Source organism: Malus sylvestris, chromosome 11 (assembly GCF_916048215.2).
Source record: "Malus sylvestris chromosome 11, drMalSylv7.2, whole genome shotgun sequence".
NCBI lineage: Eukaryota > Viridiplantae > Streptophyta > Magnoliopsida > Rosales > Rosaceae > Malus > Malus sylvestris.
This window is the reverse complement of record NC_062270.1, coordinates 4,520,545-4,539,307: the sequence shown is the minus strand read 5'-3', so window position 1 is coordinate 4,539,307 and position 18,763 is coordinate 4,520,545. Positions and strand designations below refer to the sequence as shown.

General features: G+C 37.2%; 3 protein-coding genes and 1 non-coding gene across 8 annotated transcripts; all 4 read right to left on the bottom strand.

Moving 5' to 3' along the window:
* Positions 1-3,987: 3,987 nt before the first annotated feature.
* TRNAG-GCC (transfer RNA glycine (anticodon GCC)) lies at positions 3,988-4,058 on the bottom strand. Its single transcript has one exon. It is a non-coding gene; the product is annotated as a tRNA-Gly (tRNA).
* Positions 4,059-4,536: 478 nt separating this feature from the next.
* Positions 4,537-8,853, bottom strand: LOC126590671 (uncharacterized). Of its 4 annotated transcripts, XR_007612124.1 has the most exons (10): positions 8,338-8,852; positions 7,787-7,972; positions 6,973-7,065; positions 6,685-6,867; positions 6,499-6,601; positions 6,212-6,397; positions 5,632-6,137; positions 5,101-5,474; positions 4,833-5,015; positions 4,537-4,799 (listed from the first exon to the last, which is right to left on the bottom strand). XR_007612124.1 is itself a non-coding variant. In XM_050256158.1 (9 exons), the coding sequence occupies exons 1-9, from the start codon at positions 8,593-8,595 to the stop codon at positions 4,892-4,894; spliced, it is 1,941 nt and encodes a 646-aa protein (XP_050112115.1). In that variant the 5' UTR covers positions 8,596-8,853; the 3' UTR covers positions 4,537-4,891. The 4 variants fall into 4 exon arrangements, 3 of the variants coding, with proteins under 3 accessions (XP_050112115.1, XP_050112114.1, XP_050112116.1); XM_050256158.1 differs by having other exon boundaries at positions 4,537-5,015; positions 5,632-6,065; positions 8,338-8,853; XM_050256157.1 differs by having other exon boundaries at positions 4,537-5,015.
* Positions 8,854-12,522: 3,669 nt separating this feature from the next.
* LOC126590679 (40S ribosomal protein S26-3-like) lies at positions 12,523-14,661 on the bottom strand. The gene is made up of 5 exons (XM_050256173.1): positions 14,496-14,661; positions 14,299-14,391; positions 14,037-14,121; positions 13,779-13,909; positions 12,523-12,974 (listed from the first exon to the last, which is right to left on the bottom strand). Exons 1-5 carry the CDS (start codon positions 14,496-14,498, stop codon positions 12,888-12,890), a joined length of 399 nt encoding a protein of 132 aa, XP_050112130.1. The 5' UTR covers positions 14,499-14,661; the 3' UTR covers positions 12,523-12,887.
* Positions 14,662-15,319: 658 nt separating this feature from the next.
* Positions 15,320-18,763, bottom strand: LOC126590676 (UDP-xylose transporter 3-like). Of its 2 annotated transcripts, none has more exons than XM_050256170.1 (9): positions 18,542-18,763; positions 18,347-18,393; positions 18,079-18,246; positions 17,287-17,471; positions 17,023-17,090; positions 16,683-16,815; positions 16,341-16,502; positions 15,975-16,247; positions 15,320-15,841 (listed from the first exon to the last, which is right to left on the bottom strand). In XM_050256170.1, the coding sequence occupies exons 3-9, from the start codon at positions 18,206-18,208 to the stop codon at positions 15,743-15,745; spliced, it is 1,050 nt and encodes a 349-aa protein (XP_050112127.1). In that variant the 5' UTR covers positions 18,209-18,246; positions 18,347-18,393; positions 18,542-18,763; the 3' UTR covers positions 15,320-15,742. The 2 variants fall into 2 exon arrangements, with proteins under 2 accessions (XP_050112127.1, XP_050112128.1); XM_050256171.1 differs by having other exon boundaries at positions 18,546-18,763.

The window sequence follows — 18,763 nt, the reverse complement described above, 5'->3', positions numbered from 1 at the left end:
AGTCTTTGAGAATTGAAATCAATAAAAAAGGTTCTTGAATTTATCCAACATCAATCATTTTATCATTCCATAAAAAAATATATTAAATAGGGACCAAAATGATAAAAACACTATCAATTTAATAAACAATGGGCCAAATGATTTGAAATCTCATGGACCAAAGTGAGGAGTTTTGCAAATCTTAAAGACCATTTTGGCTAAAAAAGTTTAGTGTTATGCTTATGATTTTTAACATTTTTCGTAAGCTCAAGCTCCCAATCCGACATTTTTACTTTAATTTCTTACATCAAGTTTGATTTGAGGTGAGTGGCTCTTATCGAGTTTAGACAATTTATTGCTTGTGAGCTTTGAGTAAGACTTTGGTCTAGAGATCACTGGATGGAGAGAAAAAGAAAGTCATAGAGGCTTGAGGTTTAGGTTTAAGACAGAGAATGATGAAGACAACAACATACCAAAACCAAATAACATTGGTTGGTTGCTTATCACATGCAAAATAAATTTTATAAATAAGGAGAGAGTTTCAGATTGAGACATTAAGCCCTTCTTAAACTAAAATTTTAATTTGGCCACTGATTCGCTATAGCCTTATATAACTCATGATTTTTATCAGGTTTGTATAGTTTAACAAAAATCATTATAAAAATCATTTTGAAGTGAGTTAAGACAGTTCCATTAGGTATCTTTGGCATGCAGACGGGACGGGACGGAACGGAACGGAACGGGACGGGACAGAACGAAGAGGGAGTAAAGATGCCCTTGGATGGAAACAAGGAGGAAGAAGAAGGAGACGGAGATATTATAATTTTGTGTTCCACAAATGTGGAACAAGTCGTTCCAGAAGGTGAGGCGGAACGAAAATTCACCCAAAATTCATCCCGTGGAACAACGCGTTCCACCCGTTTTAGGCGCACCAAACGTGGGACGGAACGCCTCGTCCCACTCTGTTCCGTCCCGTCCTACGTACCAAACGGTACCTATTGCACACGCCAAAGATCTTGTGAATACTGTTCACCAAAAAAAAAATCTTGTGAATACCTCAATTTTGCGAGGATTCTTAAAGTTCATGTTGGAGACCCGAAAGTAATTTTATTGTTTTTATGATTACATTTTAAAGGCAAACGGCATTTTACTATAGTAGTAAAAAGTAATAATGTTTATAGTCTTGGTACTGGTTTGATCTCACTTATTCTACCTCCCTTTCCTGACGTTTAATAAGTTAGCATGAGTCAAGCCACTAAGAGCCTAGAGTGGTTTCGGCCCATTCTGTGTACTGTGTAAGAAATTTTTGATAGTCTCAAGTCTGCAATTGTAGAACCTTGAGACAAGAAGAAGAAAATACATTGAAGAATTTAAGTCGATAGACATGTATCTTATATTTGTCTAACAATTTTGTTTGTAGTTGCTTTCTAATCAACTATTATTTCTAAAGCAATCTAATCAACTATTATTTGATGCTCTTCACTTTATCTTTCATTTTTTTGTCAAATAAATTAGATTTTCTTGTATTTTAGTGACGTATAATTTAATTTGGTTTGAAAATTTCATCTCCGGGAACGGCTGTGTTAATCCACTGAGGGCTCCTCCCACCTCATTTTTCCAATTATTTAGTAGTGGGTTGGCAAATCAATCGCTATCTCACTTGTCTTTTCATGCATTTTCAATTTTTCATTGGGTCCCCCCACTGCCTATTATATTCTTATCCTCTCTTTCTCAATGATTTTTTTCTTTATATTTGTCCCCATTTCTCTCCAGATCTTTATATCCGATACTAATGCATCAGAAAATTCAGATAACTTATTTTAAATTTTACAGTTCTTATTAATCAATTTTACCGGTTCATACTCACATAAATTAAAGATCCGAATTTCTTCCTCTTCGGTTTAACAACCCAAATCTCTTAGTTCTTAAAGATTTGAAGAGGATCTCAATTCAATATATAACTGTTTGTGTCTGTCTCAGATAAATTATAAATGCTGCATGAAGTCTGTGAAATTTATAACCAGAATTTTTATACCTTATAGAAAATAAAATTTAATTTGGTTGAGCATACCAGTCTTGCATGCAGACGTGCCATCTTGCGCCTCGCGGTCCGTAATTTGCAATGCATTACAAAATACTTGTTTTATAGAACTAACTAACAGTTTAAAACCTGAAAACCCTAGTTTGCGTTTGGACGAACTCATCCAAAAGAGGACAGGTAAGATTGGGGAAGCTTGTTGCTGTGGGTTGTAGTGTACAAATTAGCAAACAACAATAATGTCATAATTAAAATAAATAAATGTTTCATTTTGTGGTTTTATAATGCATGTCTGATCAGTAACTCAGCACACTTTTTTTTTTCTAATAAAACAAGATACTTGATAATATCGTACACAGTCCGTTAAGTATTTGAATTATAAGTTTAATGAGATTGGGTTAAAACTGATAGAGTCACTAATATATCGTTAAATAAAGAGTTAGTTCAACGTCATATTCTATGCAATAAATTACAATCATAAAAGACTTGCGGATAAAACTTACAAGATAAATATATGAAAACCCTAGTATGCGTTTGGACTAATTCAGACAGGTGAGAATGGGGAAGACATGTTGTAGGTTGTAGTGTACAAATTAACAAAGAACAAATGGTATCATAGTTTAAATGGATAAACTTTCGCTTATGTGGTTTACACAGCACACCGTTTTCTTTCTTTTTTATAATGAAACAAGTCATGACTTGTACGTTCATGCACTACGAACGGGAAAACAGTCAAACACAATGATTGTTTCACATATATATATATATATATATATATATACATATATATGGTTATATATTATAGTGCGGGTAATTATAGTTAAGTATTATTATATAGGCAGCTCTGTACCCATTGATTAATTTGGCATGTAAATCTTTACGTGCGTAAATAACAACAAAAAGTAGGATGAACAGGTACAAAAAATTACAGTTTTATACCTACCTTTGTTTTACTGTATTATTTCCTGATATCTCTCGATGTTTATCTGTTTTTCGAGTAGTTTGGTACGAAAAACCGTGGCTCTAATACTGTAGGAAGACTTGGATGTCATACGTCTTCGTACGAGTGCTACACTTGCACGGGAATATATATATACGACCTAATGACATGCAAAAGTTCCTCCTAATCCCTCAAATCACATATCGATCATATTTTAGAATATATAAATAACCTTGATAGAGAGATTTGTCTTTTATTATACGTGATAACTAATAGTAAATCGACACAAATAGATTTTTTTATGGTTAGCTTACCTTTCTCGTATTACGACCTTCTACGTGAATTAATTAAAGATGCGTACACGAACGTCATGATCTGCCTAATCGTCAAATAGTAAAACATATTGAGTTAATTAATCCGCCCACATTTTGCTTGGTCCGCAGAGCTTGAACCTGAACTTGTGGAAATTAGCAAGAGGTTTTTGGCTCGAAAGATTTATTGTGACGTTGAAGGAAGGAGGCAGGCAACTGAAATGAAATGGACAGATCACATGAATTCAGCCAATTTTTATACAGTTGAAGTAATTTAAGCATTGTCTTTGTATAATAATTAATAATTTAATTAAGAATAATCATTGTGAGGAGAAGGCAATTTAGATGCTCTTTTTTGAAAATCATCATTTCCACCAAATTCACATAATCAAAGAATTTGGATTTTTAAAATTTGTTAAAAAAATGAAAATTCATTAAAAGTTATAATAACTTTATCCATTAAGTCAAATTTTAAAATTTCAAATTCATTGATTATGTGAATTTGATATAAAAATCTAGAGAACATCTCTTTCCCACCTTCTTTACTTAATTAGTGCCGCCCAAGTACGACTTTATTGGTTTCTTCCCTAAAATCCGTTGCCACGTTGGAATATGACTAGACAAAACTATCCTTTTCATTATTTATTTTTCTGAAAAATCAAAGGGCAAAAGGTCAGAGATAAATCTCTTTCTCATGAACAAAAAAGTAAAAAAATGGATGCACCAGCCGGGAATCGAACCCGGGTCTGTACTGTGGCAGGGTACTATTCTACCACTAGACCACTGGTGCCTTCTTGGTCAGTTGCCTGAGAAATACGTAATTAATGTGAATGCCTAATTGAAGGTGCAACCCCAAGAATGTAATTGTAGTAGAAAACTTGCTACGTTCAATGTGCGTTGCATGAAGAAATGAATAAATATTGCCCAACATGAAGGTAGAAGAATTACTTAATTCTCACAAAAACGTAAAACGATGTCAGGTGAGAGTTTCTTTTATCTCTAATCACTTATAATTTTCTGCTAAAACAAAAATCATTCACTTTGACCCTCTAATCCAATTGAATTGTGGCACCAAACGAGCCCTTACGTGCGACAACTTGTTCATCTTAAGCATAAGGTTCCTGCATGGTAACCTTTGTAGAATTCTTGTGTTTTTTTTAGTACAACGATGTTCTAATTGATCAAACTTAGGTTTGAACATGATTGCTGAGAGAAAAACACATTGTTCTAAGCAACTTGATTAAACCCACGTCTGCAACTGTTACCACTTCACCAAAATAAACTCAACTTCACTGCAATTAACTTTCATCGATTCAAAATAACATTCGACCAAAAAAAATCCACATAACCAAAACTTTCCTAGTTACATTTATAGATTTCATCATGTGTTTAAAACTAGAAACTTTGGGAGGGAATGACAAGCCGAGGGGCCAACTTTACCCCGTATATACATCATCCACCCCTTCCAATGAAAGCGCACGACTGTGCGCGTAGATATGTAACTACAAAAACGAACCAGAATGTACAATATGTGTATGCTATATCGAAACAACTAACAACGGAGGTCCCAAGGAGATCGAAGGTGAGGGGGACAAGTCTTCCCGGAAGCTCAGTCTAGTGTCTTCATTGTCCAACGCATAATCCTTCCTTCAACGGCACTCGAGAGTTGAGCGGCGGAAAATCATCTTCATTTTTCAGGTGGAATGCCTGATCTTCATTTTTCAAAAGGTTTGATTGTTCTTCAATCCTGAAGACACAAACAACAGGAGAGCTTTTTAGCTTTAGAAGAAAACCGTTGTGCAGGACTACTTCGAATTAACAAATCCAACTACCTTTCCTCATCGGCTCCAAAAAACTCTGCTTGATGGTCCAATTCCGGCATGGGTGCCTCCTCCCATAACTGAGGGGATGAGGATCTAGATTCGAGTTTCGCTGGCAAGTTGGAGAAACTGTTGCCATGAAATGATTTCCAAAGAGGCATGTGAGGTTGATGGTAATCTAATGTCGCAGAGTTTCCATGACCTAGAATTGGGTACTCCACTTCTGAGAGCTCTCGGCTGCATTCTTTAGGGGAGATTGACTCTTGAGGAGCTACAGTGAAGCCATAACCAAAGGCGTGTCTCTGAAATCGAAAACAAGTTCCTGGTGCCTGTTTCCTTCCCCTCCCAGGCAACCTATCCTTAAAGGGACGGTAACACTGAAAAGACTGTAAGCAGATAACCATGAGATTATGAAAACCAGGACTGTAGTCCTCTGAGAATGACTTTGTAGAAAAATAAACCCAAAAATATGAAGCTCATGAATCTAAAATTACATGAATGCAGTCTGAGAAAATGATTATATAGAAAACATAATGGCACTACCGCATTGGGGATGTAGGTTCCAGTCCCTCGGGGTTTCCTTTTTTCTCCTCTGAAAGCAGCAACGGAGATAATGGAATCATTTGCTTGGTACGCATGTACTCCCCAATCAACACCATTTATGTTAGTTTGAGAATTAATATGCTGATGGAACTGAAGGGCTTCAGACGTACCTCCCCATGGGTTCTCTTTCCATGGCTGAGGTGACAAGGGAGGACTGGGCAACAAAGGAGGTGATGTAGCAGATCCAGGGAAAAAGGGACCATATTGCAGGTTCATTCCATGACTGTCAAAATCTCCACCAAGCTCCAACAAAATGTTCAAAGCTTCAGAACCCCCAGACAACGCATTATTGTGCACATTTGTCTGACCATTGCTTCCACGCCTATCCAAAGTGTTTGCAAAAAATTTGGGCAGCTCATCTGCTATGCATTCCCCTGGTAACGAAAGAATCCAACTGAGCTTGCGAGCTCCATATTTAAAAGCACTGCATATTCGATAGAAGTTACCTGTACAAAACCCATCAATCATACTACAATAAAACTCCACACCAGCATGAGAAAGAGAGAGACAGAATGCATACTTCTGCTGACACTACGCCCAAGGTTGTTGTTCTGTTTTAGTGGATCTATTATATTAAGATGCTTCAGGGGAAAAGCTCGCAAGTTTGTCTCATGCCCCTTTGATGGAACAGAGAATATTTCCACACAATTTCTAATAAACTCTTCACTCAGCAGTAGATCATCTCTCCCATTTTCTGGTGCCTCAACTGCAGTTTTTAAGTGAGTGAGTCAGACAGACAGAGAGAGACAGAGCAAGAAAACATAAATAAAGCATCTAACATCACAAACAAACAATAATATCTCTTACCCACTATATCAGGCAGGGACGATTTGCATACTGGTCCATTTAAACTTATACAGTAGTTCTCCCAGTCAAATTTGCTGAAGTAATCCAAAAATCTATAAAGGACCTATAAAAATGAAAAACAATTAGGCTCTTAAACTTATCTATGTATTTGAAATAAGGACTCAAAGTTGACTTGGGAGTACTCACTGCCAGAGGGCCATCCAGTGACGAATGAAAAAAATGGAAAACATATAGGATTAATGTTTCCAAAGCATATGTTGAAATCAAACCATGATGGGCCCCAAGAATACGACTCTCATAGTAGCACCAGGCTTTTGCCAGAATAATACTCCGCTTGAACAGATGATTTTTGCCAATATAATTATCAACCTGCAAAGGAAGCAACATAAGAAATATGACCCAAAGATCAAACCTGAGTGAACTTTCAGTTATACAATATGAATCGTAGCTAATCAAAATTTGAATTGCTAATACCTGTTCAAGAAAGTGCAGTGTACTAAATCCTCCTAACTGATTGGAGGATATATCTACAACTATATTTTGTATAATGCACTTCACAAGCTTAACCTGCAACGAAAAGCTCCAAATTTTAGATAACGTAACCTCGCAAATGGAAATTGAAAATGTCTAACAAAGAAAATTATGATATCTTCATCAACCTAGGAGCGTCATCAATGAACATGAAGCACTGATGTTAAAACGCAAGAAAGTAAAAGCACTCAACAAAATGCCTGCAGATGTTGAGTTCCACAATATCCAATCATGAATATCAGGAACTTACCCTATTAATAAAGTAAAGTCAAACAAATTCAACCTGGCAAATAGAAAAGCTAAACAGTTTTTGTTGTATAAATAAAAGGGGGTGATATGCCACAGGAGAACTCCAAACCAACATAAACAGTTCTAGACAAAGTTCGGAAGAAACAATATTCGAGAGAAAATTGAGAACATTTAACAAAATAACTTTATTTTGCTAACCGGCTTATTAATATCTATTCTATTCTACACTCAGGACAAGTCCACAGTATCTGTGGAGAAAAACTTGGTCAGATATAACACATCAATCTCAACACTCCCAAACATACATTACCACAAAAAGAGATGACGAAGTTATAGGAAAGAAATCCCACAGAAGAACAAGTATTGTATGTCGATGCGAACAAAAGAAAAATGCGATAATACCTACATCAAAGACTCGAACTCTAATAATATATGGAATTATAAATGTTTTCAACTGAAGAGACTGAAGGTTCCCAACAAAATATTAAGGCATCGAGTGGGGAAGAACCTCGGCATCAATGTAATGTACATCCTTCACATGAAATGGACTAGCTTCGTTATTCTCCTCGCCTTTCATAATTGCATACACATCAGTTGCAAAGACTTCATCAATGTTTGCACTGCCAAATACCGTCATATCAATATCGCCATCAGGCAGATACGTTTTCAAAGGAACTGACCCATAAGGAAAAACCTGTGAGATAACAATACAAAAATCGCCATCGTAACTTATAAGCAAGTCAATGAAATGAACAAACACAGAAACAACATTATAACTTCACCGATTCCTCAGAAAAAAATGAACTCGAAAAACGATATTGCTTCACGGTTTGCAACTAGTACCAACATTTCGTTGCTAAACAGAAATCGAACAGGAAAACACGAGAAAATCCCATTCCATTTATTAAAGTCATTACCTTGAAAAACTAAATTGGACATGAGCAGATAAACCCACATCGCCATTACCACCTAATTGCACAAGAATTACACAAAACAAACACTAACCCAGATGGCAAAACAGAATTCGAAAGAAATGTAATTGGGCAGAATTGTAATTACCTGACACCCGACGTTACATGTGATGAGGTTCTGCACATATTGAATGACCTCCTTCCTCGTCTGGTGGGCCGCCAGAGTGGGCTGAATCTTTGGGACTATCTCCTGGGTTGCCTCCTCGGCTCCGGCCCAAGATTCGGTGGCTATGACGGAGGGATCGGGGTTGGTGGTCGGCAATGACGGCGAGGGCGGCGAAGGGCAGGGTCGATCCTTGCGGAAGACGACGTTGTTCGGCAGCGCCGAACAGAGGAGACGGGCCATGAGATCAACGGAGGCAAGATTGGGGGAGGAGAAGAGAGAAGGAAATGACAGGAGGAAGAGGAAGGAAACGCCGAAACGGCGCCGTTGAGGGAGTGGTTGACAGACGGTGGTCGGAGATTTGGAGGAGGAATCAGAGGGTGTGATTGGAAGGGAAGACCAGTTTCGTTTTTCGGTGGTGTGAGGAAAAACCTTTTAAAAACCCCCCCAAACCCAAACGCAAAAGCGGCAAAAATCCTCCTCTCTCTCTCTTTCTCTCTCTCTCTCTCTCTCTCCTCCTTCTTCTGTTTCTTTCTTAATTTTTTTATTTTTTATTATTTTATTAAATTTTCACGAAAGACCCGTCGAATTTTCACTTTCGTTCAAGTAATATCTTTTTCCTTACACTTTCGTCCTTATAGTTCCATTTTATTTTCATTTAATTATGAGCACTTCTTTGTAACTCGAATCAAGTTTTCTCCCTCATGAGTTGATATCTTTTTCAATATCAATTTATTATAGATTTTTTTGCAATAAACAAATTATGGGCACTTCTTATTTGAAAATTTCAACTAGACCATAGGGTTTACTCAGTTAAAAATGACTTTATCGTCATAAAATAGCGTCGACACTATTTTTTTTTTTTGATAAATGAATGAGATTTTGCTTTAACTAATCCATGGTGTAAAAATGAGGATATCTACTAAATGCATTTAGAGAGTAGATTCGCTCTAATAAATACTAGATACGTCTACATTTAATGGAATTAACACCAACTTTTATTTTAACAAACGATATCATTTACATTAACGAAGAAGATATGAGTTTAGCCTTATAATAAGCTAACAATAATGTGATTCAAATTCGTCTTTGACGATAATCAAATCTAAGACTTTTCATTTACAAGTGAAGATGACGATAATCAAACCTAAAACTTTTCACTTACAAGTGAAGATGAATGTCACTAAACCATATTACTAAGTGGTAGAATTAACACCAACTTAGTTGTGCACATTGTTCTATCATGAAAAAAATTAAAACACGTGCTTGAAATGATTGAAAGAGGGATTTCTTAGTTGGAGGAGGATGAAAATGTAAGCAAAACTACAGGGGCAAATAAAATATACAACAAAAGTACGAGGGCTACTAGTGAAATTTAGCGTTAATTTTGGGGGTTTTCGGTCGTTGTGGGCCACATAAGGACACATGTCTGCCGCATAGCGACGCGACGCCATGCAAATGCGAGCGCGAGGCCGGGGCGGAAACGACGACGCATCAGCATGTCATCATTATTACCAAAGGAAATGCTACGCCAGGTAGACACCGCAACACGCTGACGCAGTCAAACGACGTCGTTTCGTGTCCTGCTTACTTTTTTCAAACGTTTGGGGATCCTTATCTTACCGTGTTTAACTTTATTTCCTAATTTTGCATTCGTTCACTGATGCATGTATGTGTTCGAAGGCAAAAGGTGAATGGCCCCTCGCACAGTTCTCCAAGGGTGAATGGCACTTTTGATGATGTTGGTCGGGCGAGCTCCCGCGGCTTGATGTGCTGCAGGATGAGTTCAACGTTAATTTTGAAATGTGTTTTTGTGGGGTATTAGGTATAGGTTTTGAGGCTCACAATTAAAACTAATAAAGTGCTAGAAATGCCACTATTATCTTCGTTATAACAGATGTAAAACAGATTTGATTTAACGTAAGATCGGATATAAATATATCTATAATTAACAAAATTCTATATTTTTATGAAAGAATAATAACGTCGTACAACTCAAATTTCAAAGATTGTCTTTTGTGGCATCCCGCTAAGCACAAGATGTGATCATTGTGTTGTGTGTGGATTTGGATGGCAATGCACATGGTTTCTTTCAACATTCAGATGTGTTGGCCATCATGACTTTTGAAAATTTCCAAATTTAAACTCACCCGATTAGAAACGCAACTACGCTGGGCTATTCTGGATAAGTATTATTTTCAGATTCTTTTTATGAAGATTCGGATGATCAATTAATCATGTTCGTTTATTGTACAAAGGTTAGAAATATTTTAAATTTTTAAAATTTTAAATTAAATATAAATAATATATAATAAAAACTGATCTCACGATATACGATGAACAGACACAATTAATTAATCTCGGGATCCCCACAAAGAGGACCTGGAAAGGATCCTTGTTCGTCAATTCTCCTTTAACCTGGCATGCATTTCCTACGCCCGCCACAGCATCCATGTCTATCTACATCAACTGTCAATTGCTCCTCTGTGGACTTGTCCACCTTTTTCCTTACCCCTTAAGATGCAAAACCAATGTTTACAAAAAAATAAATTATTGTTCAAATATAACCGCCACGTCTTCACGAAATGCAAATTTACGTAAGGCAAATTTACTCGTGTTATACTCCGTACAACTTTTTGTTAAATGCCCTAGGTCCATCAAGTATCCAGCCATAACCAGTGGCGAAACTAATAATTGTCGATAGAAAGAGCGAAACTTAACCACTGAAATGATGCCGCTTGTCTTTTGTCTTTTCTCATGTCCAAAATGACGTTGTTCTATCGTTTTGGACCTGTTTTTTTTTTTAATTAAAAAAAGGTCACTCACAACACAACAACGGCAACAATAGCCTTCATTCAAGCATTATAAAGCATGAATACAGACATGACTACACAATACAACACGTCAATACGAACAATTGTATCATGTTGGTAAATATTTAATAATAAAAATATTTGCAACATATTTTTAAATGAGCAAAAAAAAATAAATCAAAGAGGGATTTATGGTTTTGTTATGGTTGGGCTTTAGTCCCATTTAAACCCAAGAAAAGATAGGATGTGGAATATAATGTGGTGTCGTTTCAGTACAAAAATAAAAAACCGCAGGTCGTATTTAAAATGAACGCTCAACAAAACGTTGAAGTAATAAAACGCTCAACAAAACGTTGGTGTCTGGCAGAACGATCGGTCGAGATCATCGCCAAGGGAGACGCTTCACGACTTGCAGGTTTTCTGACGAGGGCAAAGAGGCAGACCGTCGCTCATGGGTTTCATTTCCGACAAGGGAAGGGGTGGCCGCCCCTCCCTGTCCCTATGTAACTTCGCCTATGGCCATAACACCCTATGTAACTTCGCCTATGGCCATAACACTACACCACATAGTGGTGTTCGTGAAGCATCAACCCTAACACCACTGTCCCTGGCATAAGACAAATTTACTCTCCGGATCTCACTATTCAGAGCTCAAACACTAGAAAATTCAAACCATTCAAATTAAATTCGACTGACCCCATTAACTCAATTTATTAGCCCACCACACAAACACAAGGGCTCCAATTTCGCTTTGGCACACATTAAGAGCCTGGATTCCCTAACTCTTAGGCTCCGAACACTAAACAACAACAACAACAACAACAACAAAGCCTTTTCCCACTAAGTGGGGTCGGCTATATGAATCCTAGAACGCCATTGCGCTCGGTTTTGTGTCATGTCCTCCGTTAGATCCTCCGAACACTAAAGTCGAGAGAAAATCCAAATTCCGTAGCATAAACTACATCACCTGGCAGTATGACGGCCAGCAAATTCGGCTTGAATGCTTAGCAAACTTACAGCAAGGACAAAGCAAAACAACTGATGTCAACAGTGCCTGTAAAAAATCTCTGCTGAATAGTATTTTAACAGGTAAAGGGATTGAATGCATCAAGTCTTAACAGCTATTGTTCTGTCGTGGATGGTGCCAAAACCAACTAATGAAAAGTTTAATTAGGCAACTTGAAAAAACGATTAGGAAATAGGACCATTACCATTCGGAGCCAACGATTTTTCTTGATGAAGTCGACCGCAACCTAATCCCAGCCCGTCAGCGACAACAAAGTTGACAGAGTTATCAACAAGAACCACTAGTGCAACACAAAACATAATTCGAGAACCAGAACAACTATCATCAGAGTTCAGAGACCAAAACTAAACTTATATAGTTCAAGGACCATAGCGCCAATTTAAGGCTAAAAACCAGCGTAACAAAATCTTCGGAGATAAAATTCTAAGTGAAAACCAACAAAAGTTGATGAAAGTTAATACGAATATGAAAGTGTAAAGACTCTGGTTTTGAATCTCCGGCTGCCCTTTGTAAATACCTTCCCGCAACATGATAAGTACGACATATAAGACTGAAGCACTATGATATTACACATAAGTCACAACGGAGTCAAAGACGCATTCAAAGATAAAATGGAAATAAAGCGAGGTAGCAGCCAAAATTAAAAGTCTCAATGCACATCCTCAAAGCAATTGAGCAGCAGATGTGATGCCTTTTCATGGACGAGCAGCTGGCGCTCCAGCACCAACAGGGCGTGGACCCTGACCAGGAGCACCAGGTGCACCAGGCCTAGGTGTATCCTCCTGAAATGCATAAATCGAAATTGAAAGGTTTATTAAAAGACAGTGAATGATGAAAGCAAATGTACAAACTAAAAAATTACGGCCAAATGTGAACCAAATATATCAAATGTTGCTTCCGGGTAGCAACTATCTAGCCAAAAAGGTGAAATGCTAACATTGGGGAGAGGGGATGCAGCTGAACTAGACAGATAGGGTGCTTTTATAAGTACCACACTTCAATCCTAATATCGGCAAATAAAAACCTTTAATTAAAGAATGAAAGCAACAGCTGGATTCGAAAATCAGACGGAGGTATAAAAACTTTAGCAGGGGAAACTCCTAGCCAGTAAATGTTATTGAGATATTACTACGATACTACATACAATTTTGAAGTTAAACAAAAAATTGTTTAGCATGAGTCTTCAAGCTCCTAAATGCCACTAGTAATGGAAGTACACGGATCATTTAACCAAATAATAAGTCTAAAGTTTAGCTACCAAATATGTGTGTCCTAAAGGCAAAGGAAATAGAGTCTTCACAGTTGGGTGCATCCGAACCTCTTTTAACCAAATTCAAAATGGCATTAGCTCCTTTGCTCTTAAACTTGTTAAGTTTGTATGGATGGACCCTCGTCAACTTAGGTGGAATGTATAATGAAATAATTTCAAACACGAAATCCCAACAAACATAAGTATTGAATAAACACAAAACATACAGCTTACGTGAAAGCATATGTCACACTGAACCATAAGCCAAATTGCATAGAAGCATAAACTAAAACAAAATAAAAGATAAAGATATATGGGGATGAAGTTTAAAGCATACCCGGCGCCTGTAACGCTGAGGGGGCTCACGGTTCCTCCTGTTCTCGCGAGACCGAACCCTCACAACGTGGGAGTGGATGGCACAAGAAACGCAGTATTGCATCTTAGCATACAGCTTAGGAAGAGTGTAACCTTCAAATCAAACAGCATTCCCAGTAAAACATTATCAGCAGTCATCAGAAATCAAATACTAAAATAACACCGAAAACAAAACGAAGAAACATTTACGGAATTAAACAGAAAGGGAAAGGATTATTACCATCGTAAACACAAGCCTCCTGAACATCCCTAACTGCAGCCTGCTCAACAATGTTCCTCACCAGAAACCTCTTGATAGCTTTGTCCTTTTTAACACAAACCCAATAAATTAATCATAAAACTAATTCAAAACCAGAACCCACTTAAAAATAATCCAAAAACTAATTAGAAACTCAGAACCCACTTCGAATTTCAAATCTTTCACCTCCAAAGATTTAAACTTTAATAAAAATACAAAAAGGGATAATGAGGTAAAAGCACACCTTGGGGCAGCATTTCCCGCAGTTGGAGCAGCGGATGAACTTCACGTGGCCGCGGCCGTGCTTGTTCCGGCCGCCATTTCTTCTCTTGAAAGTCTGCAAACAGAGAGAGACTAAGAATTCTAATTTGAATGGTAAGTAAAATATTACTCGTTAATCGTGTAATTTGGGGATGGAGATATGGGGGAGAGAAGATTTACCATGGTTGCTGTTTTGCCTTCAGGGAAGTGAAACCCTAAGCCGCCCTCTCGATCTGAGCTTCTTCTCCTTCTGCTGCCAAATGCTTCGGCGGCCTCTTAAGGTAGGAGGGTATATATTTGTGTCCGCTTTCTTTTACTAGGGTTTTGCGGGCTTATGATCCATTCGGGCCGGGCCCGTTAATTCATTTTCTCTCTTTTTATTTGTTTCAAAACTAAAAATAAATTATTGCTTCCTTGTTGTTTTCATTTTTTTTCCCCAACACTCCTAAAATATGAGAAATGTTTCATTGTGATCGGAACACGTGTTTTTATATAAGTAGTGAAAATTTTTACTTTTTAAGTTATTAACTTTTTAACACATATATCCCACCATTTGTATAATGACATGTGGTGTACCACTCTATGTACCGGTCACACTGAAAAATCTCTCCTAAAATATGGAATGACAGCTATCTTTTTGTACCATGGTGATTACATTTTGTATTGACATACTAGCTCGTTTGCTAATGCTTTTAAAATGATTGTAAAATGTTTTTAAAACTAATTCTTGATAAAAATACAACCGAGTCTTGAAAAATCACTTAAATGCTTTTAAAACTCAAAAACATTTTGCTACTACCGTAAGTACTTTTAGAATCCAAAAAACTTTTTCTCTGAAAGTGTTTTAAGTCATTTAAAACAATTCCTGACTTAAAACCACTTCCAAACAAGCCCTACATGTGCTGGAGCCATATCAAATTTGATATAGAATGATACATATCAAATTTACAGTCAAACAACATAAACACCGTACATTCCCCGACACCATGGCATGAGAAAGCATCTAATCACAATTATGCCTTCATTGCTCCAGGAAATTGCTTTTGTTTTCTCATACTGGTACAAGTGCGATTATGTTTTTGTTTTCTCAACTACATTTAGAGGGCTAACCTCATGAAATCTGCAGACCAAATACTGTGGTTCAGCAATTTTCACTAATACAACTAAAATTTGGGTTACAACACAAAATTTTCGGTATAAATCCGATTTGCCAAACCCGTTTCAGACAAAGTTAATAACCAAAACTGCTATATAAAGTAAGAAAAATAAGACATTTCTTTGACCTGAAGCTTCCTTCTACAACGGAAATTATAAACCCACAATGCCACAGATAGAAACCCCTCTCCAGCAACATCTTCATCGCCGGAACAGTTTTTCCGCCACTAAATTTGATCTACTGCAAATGAACTCAGGGATCACACAGGCGTTTAAGCTTGTAGGTCCTTGTTCTTCCATACAGGAATTTTAGGATCGTTCCCATTTCCATTTTCCACACCTAATAACTGAGCACCTTCACTTTCTCTCGTCTGCAACCATGGGGAGGATAGGTAGTATTAGCCAATGAATCGGCACAAATTTGGGCCAAGTTAATATTTCAGATAAAGGATATGGGAATTATATAGAGAACGTGTGAATGAGATATGAAAAATTGGGACGCACCAGGGGTAACTGTTGGGATACTTCATTAGCCTTCCGCTGGCTCTCGAGAGTGCAATAATAAGAATAGAGCACCATCCCGACTATAGCAATCAATATCCCCAAAATGTTGCGCCAGCTAAATGGGTCACGAAGTAGAATGTAGCCAAATGCCAAAACAAGGCATGTTTTCAGATGTCCAAGGACCTGATAGGTTACTGCAGACGTCTTTCCAATAACCAAAAATGTACTGAAGTTTACGGAGACAGATATCAGGCAGGACAGAACAATGAAGAACTGCAACATAGACAATATCACGGTAAATGAAGGATATAGAAATGTTGGAAAGGGGTCTGGGGAGGCAGCACTGGGGAAATATTGAATACTCACCAGCACTTGAGGGGTATATGCAAATGAGAAAACATTTTGATTAGTCAAAAGTCCATCTAGAAATGGACCAATGACAAACAACGTTATTGCCTGATAGGGGCAAGATTGGTACAGAAGTTGGGTTGATGAAACTTTGAACTTCTTCTGGATGGTATTGGTCATCTGAAATAGCTGTTAAGGTCTAAAACAATAAACACTACGATAATGCCATACAGTAATCAGTAAATAATGCAGATCTTATTGATATGATTTCTTTTTTTTTTATCAAAAGCGGTTTGCTTAAACATTAAACGTGTACAATGCATCTAATGAAATAGAAAAGCTCAGTTCAATTTAGGATACAATCTGAGCAACACAGGTTGTTAAAACTGCCAGCAGGGACAAAAAAGAACCCAGAGCATTGAGTTGAAGATCCGTCACTGTTGCAACCCCAACTCCCAAAAGAAGGATGGAGAGTGAAAACTGGACACTTCGACTGTCATAAGGTAAAGAGTGTCAGAACAAGTATGCAGTTGTATCAGTTGAAAATTCAACGAAATCGTGCATCGAAACTTAATATAATGACTCAGGTAAATAGTGAAAGCAAATATAACATCCTATATACAAAATTTCCGGGTTTAATTCAAACTAGATTGAACTACAAACAAATTCATCCCACAACCGATCTATGATAAACACTGACCTGAATTTCTTCTTAAAGAAAAGGGTCTCCAGAAGAACAGTACAAGGGATGATTGCCAGTTTTGTCATCTGATAAAGAAAATTTCTTCAGAAATTGATAATTTACATTAAAACTGCTGAAACAGTAACAGATTTTAAAATGAAAATGTAATATCGTTTGGCAAAGAAGTAAATAATCATAGCACGAACAGGATCACATACAGTACAACATTAAAAATGCATGTCTCAAGTTGATGAAGGCAGCCAAAACTAACAAGAACTTTACCTGGTAAAAACCAACGGAATTGAAACCCAAGCTAAGATTCAGAAGGCCAATAGAGATTCCATTAAGAATTCCAAATCCCATTACAGAACTAGCATCAAAAGGCTTGTGTTCAAAAAATTTCATCCATAACGCTACGTGAAGCGAACAAAATGTGACTAGAAGATGCCAGCTTGTCAAAGTTGTGGCTGCATATCCCATATTGTGATTTAGTATATTAATTAACATTGACAAGGCGATAGTACAATATCATGATCATTAGCATGATGTTAAGCTAAAGAAACTACATAATTACAAGAAACAAAGCAAATACATATGATACTCAAAAAAAGAGAATACATATGAGTTAAAGATCATTAGCATGATCTTTCTAATACATAATTTTTTAATGAATCACCTTAGAGAATACACAGAAGTATTCTCAAAAAAAGCAAACGAAATGAGAATACATATGATACTCAAATCTTTCGTATTTCCCTCTGTGGTTATCATAAATTAGCTCTACATTCATGAATCATGACCAACCATCTTTTCGGTTTCCATCAAAGTAAACCACATTCAAGCTTTTAAGATGCACCAGCCGAATTAACTAGAAAATCTTTTGCCAACATTATATGTATTGAAGCAACCAAATTCTACCGACATTTATCATTTAACACTATCTTAAAACCAAAAAAATGTGCCATAGAAGGAATTCCAACCACCCAAACAAAGCAGAAAACCAATATATACATATGCCAAATTTCATATCAAACAGGTGCATCAAATTTCATATCAAACAGGTGCATTACTCACCAAAAGTGAAACCAAGTGTGCTAATAAGCGCCTTGTTGCAAATCACGATTGACACCGACGACACCACCGACAAACTCAGAGCCCCAATGGTTCCCAGCTGGAACTTCGGGCTCTCTCCCATCTTCCACATTCTTTCCCTCAATTCAAAGCCCAAACCTTTACACGGATCTAGCATATCCCAGAAAGAAATATCCAACCAATTTCAATCAATTTCCAGTAAAAATCACAAAACAGACATACCATAAATGCCCACATTCAAAATTCGTACCTCATTATCCGAAATTTCAGATTTTTCAGGCGCAAAGCAGCTCAGAACTGCAGCAACAACAATGGCAAACACACACAATTACAAATCGCCACCGACACTGGCTCCAATTTTCGATTATGAAACTCTAGATCTGCTTCTTACTAAGAAACACCAAATCAACAGAGAAAGCGAGAAAAGGAGGGAGAGAGAAATAACGTACGGAAACGAAGATGCGGAAGCTGGAATCGACAAAGGACGGTCAAATCAAATCAATCAAACACCGATCACTGAGATTGCAAAGAATCGAGTGTGGCATTGATGGCGGGCATCATCAGCATGTGTTCTTCGTTTAATTCTTGTGAAAATTCGAAAAAAAAAATTGGAAAATTGGGAAAATGAAATGAATTTTTATTTTATTTTTGGGGGGTTTTTTGTTGA

Bases quoted from the DNA above. Each gene is read 5' to 3' on its own strand.
- LOC126590679 (XM_050256173.1), bottom strand. The intron at 13,910-14,036 runs GTAATAATCCTT...TTTGATTTGAAG, and splicing joins GGAGGCTTGTGTTTACGATG to GTTACACTCTTCCTAAGCTG. The intron at 12,975-13,778 runs GTATGCTTTAAA...TATGCATTTCAG, and splicing joins CTCAGCGTTACAGGCGCCGG to GAGGATACACCTAGGCCTGG.
- LOC126590676 (XM_050256170.1), bottom strand. From the start codon at position 18,208: ATGTGGAAGATGGGAGAGAGCCCGAAGTTCCAGCTGGGAACCATTGGG. The intron at 17,091-17,286 runs GTAAAGTTCTTG...TTTCTTTATCAG, and splicing joins ATTCCGTTGGTTTTTACCAG to ATGACAAAACTGGCAATCAT. The intron at 16,503-16,682 runs GTATCCTAAATT...CAGCTATTTCAG, and splicing joins CAACCTGTGTTGCTCAGATT to ATGACCAATACCATCCAGAA.
- LOC126590671 (XM_050256157.1), bottom strand. From the start codon at position 8,595: ATGGCCCGTCTCCTCTGTTCGGCGCTGCCGAACAACGTCGTCTTCCGC. The intron at 7,973-8,337 runs GTAATTACAATT...GTTATCTCACAG, and splicing joins CATGTAACGTCGGGTGTCAG to GTTTTTCCTTATGGGTCAGT. The intron at 7,066-7,786 runs GTTCTTCCCCAC...TTTTCGTTGCAG, and splicing joins TACATTACATTGATGCCGAG to GTTAAGCTTGTGAAGTGCAT.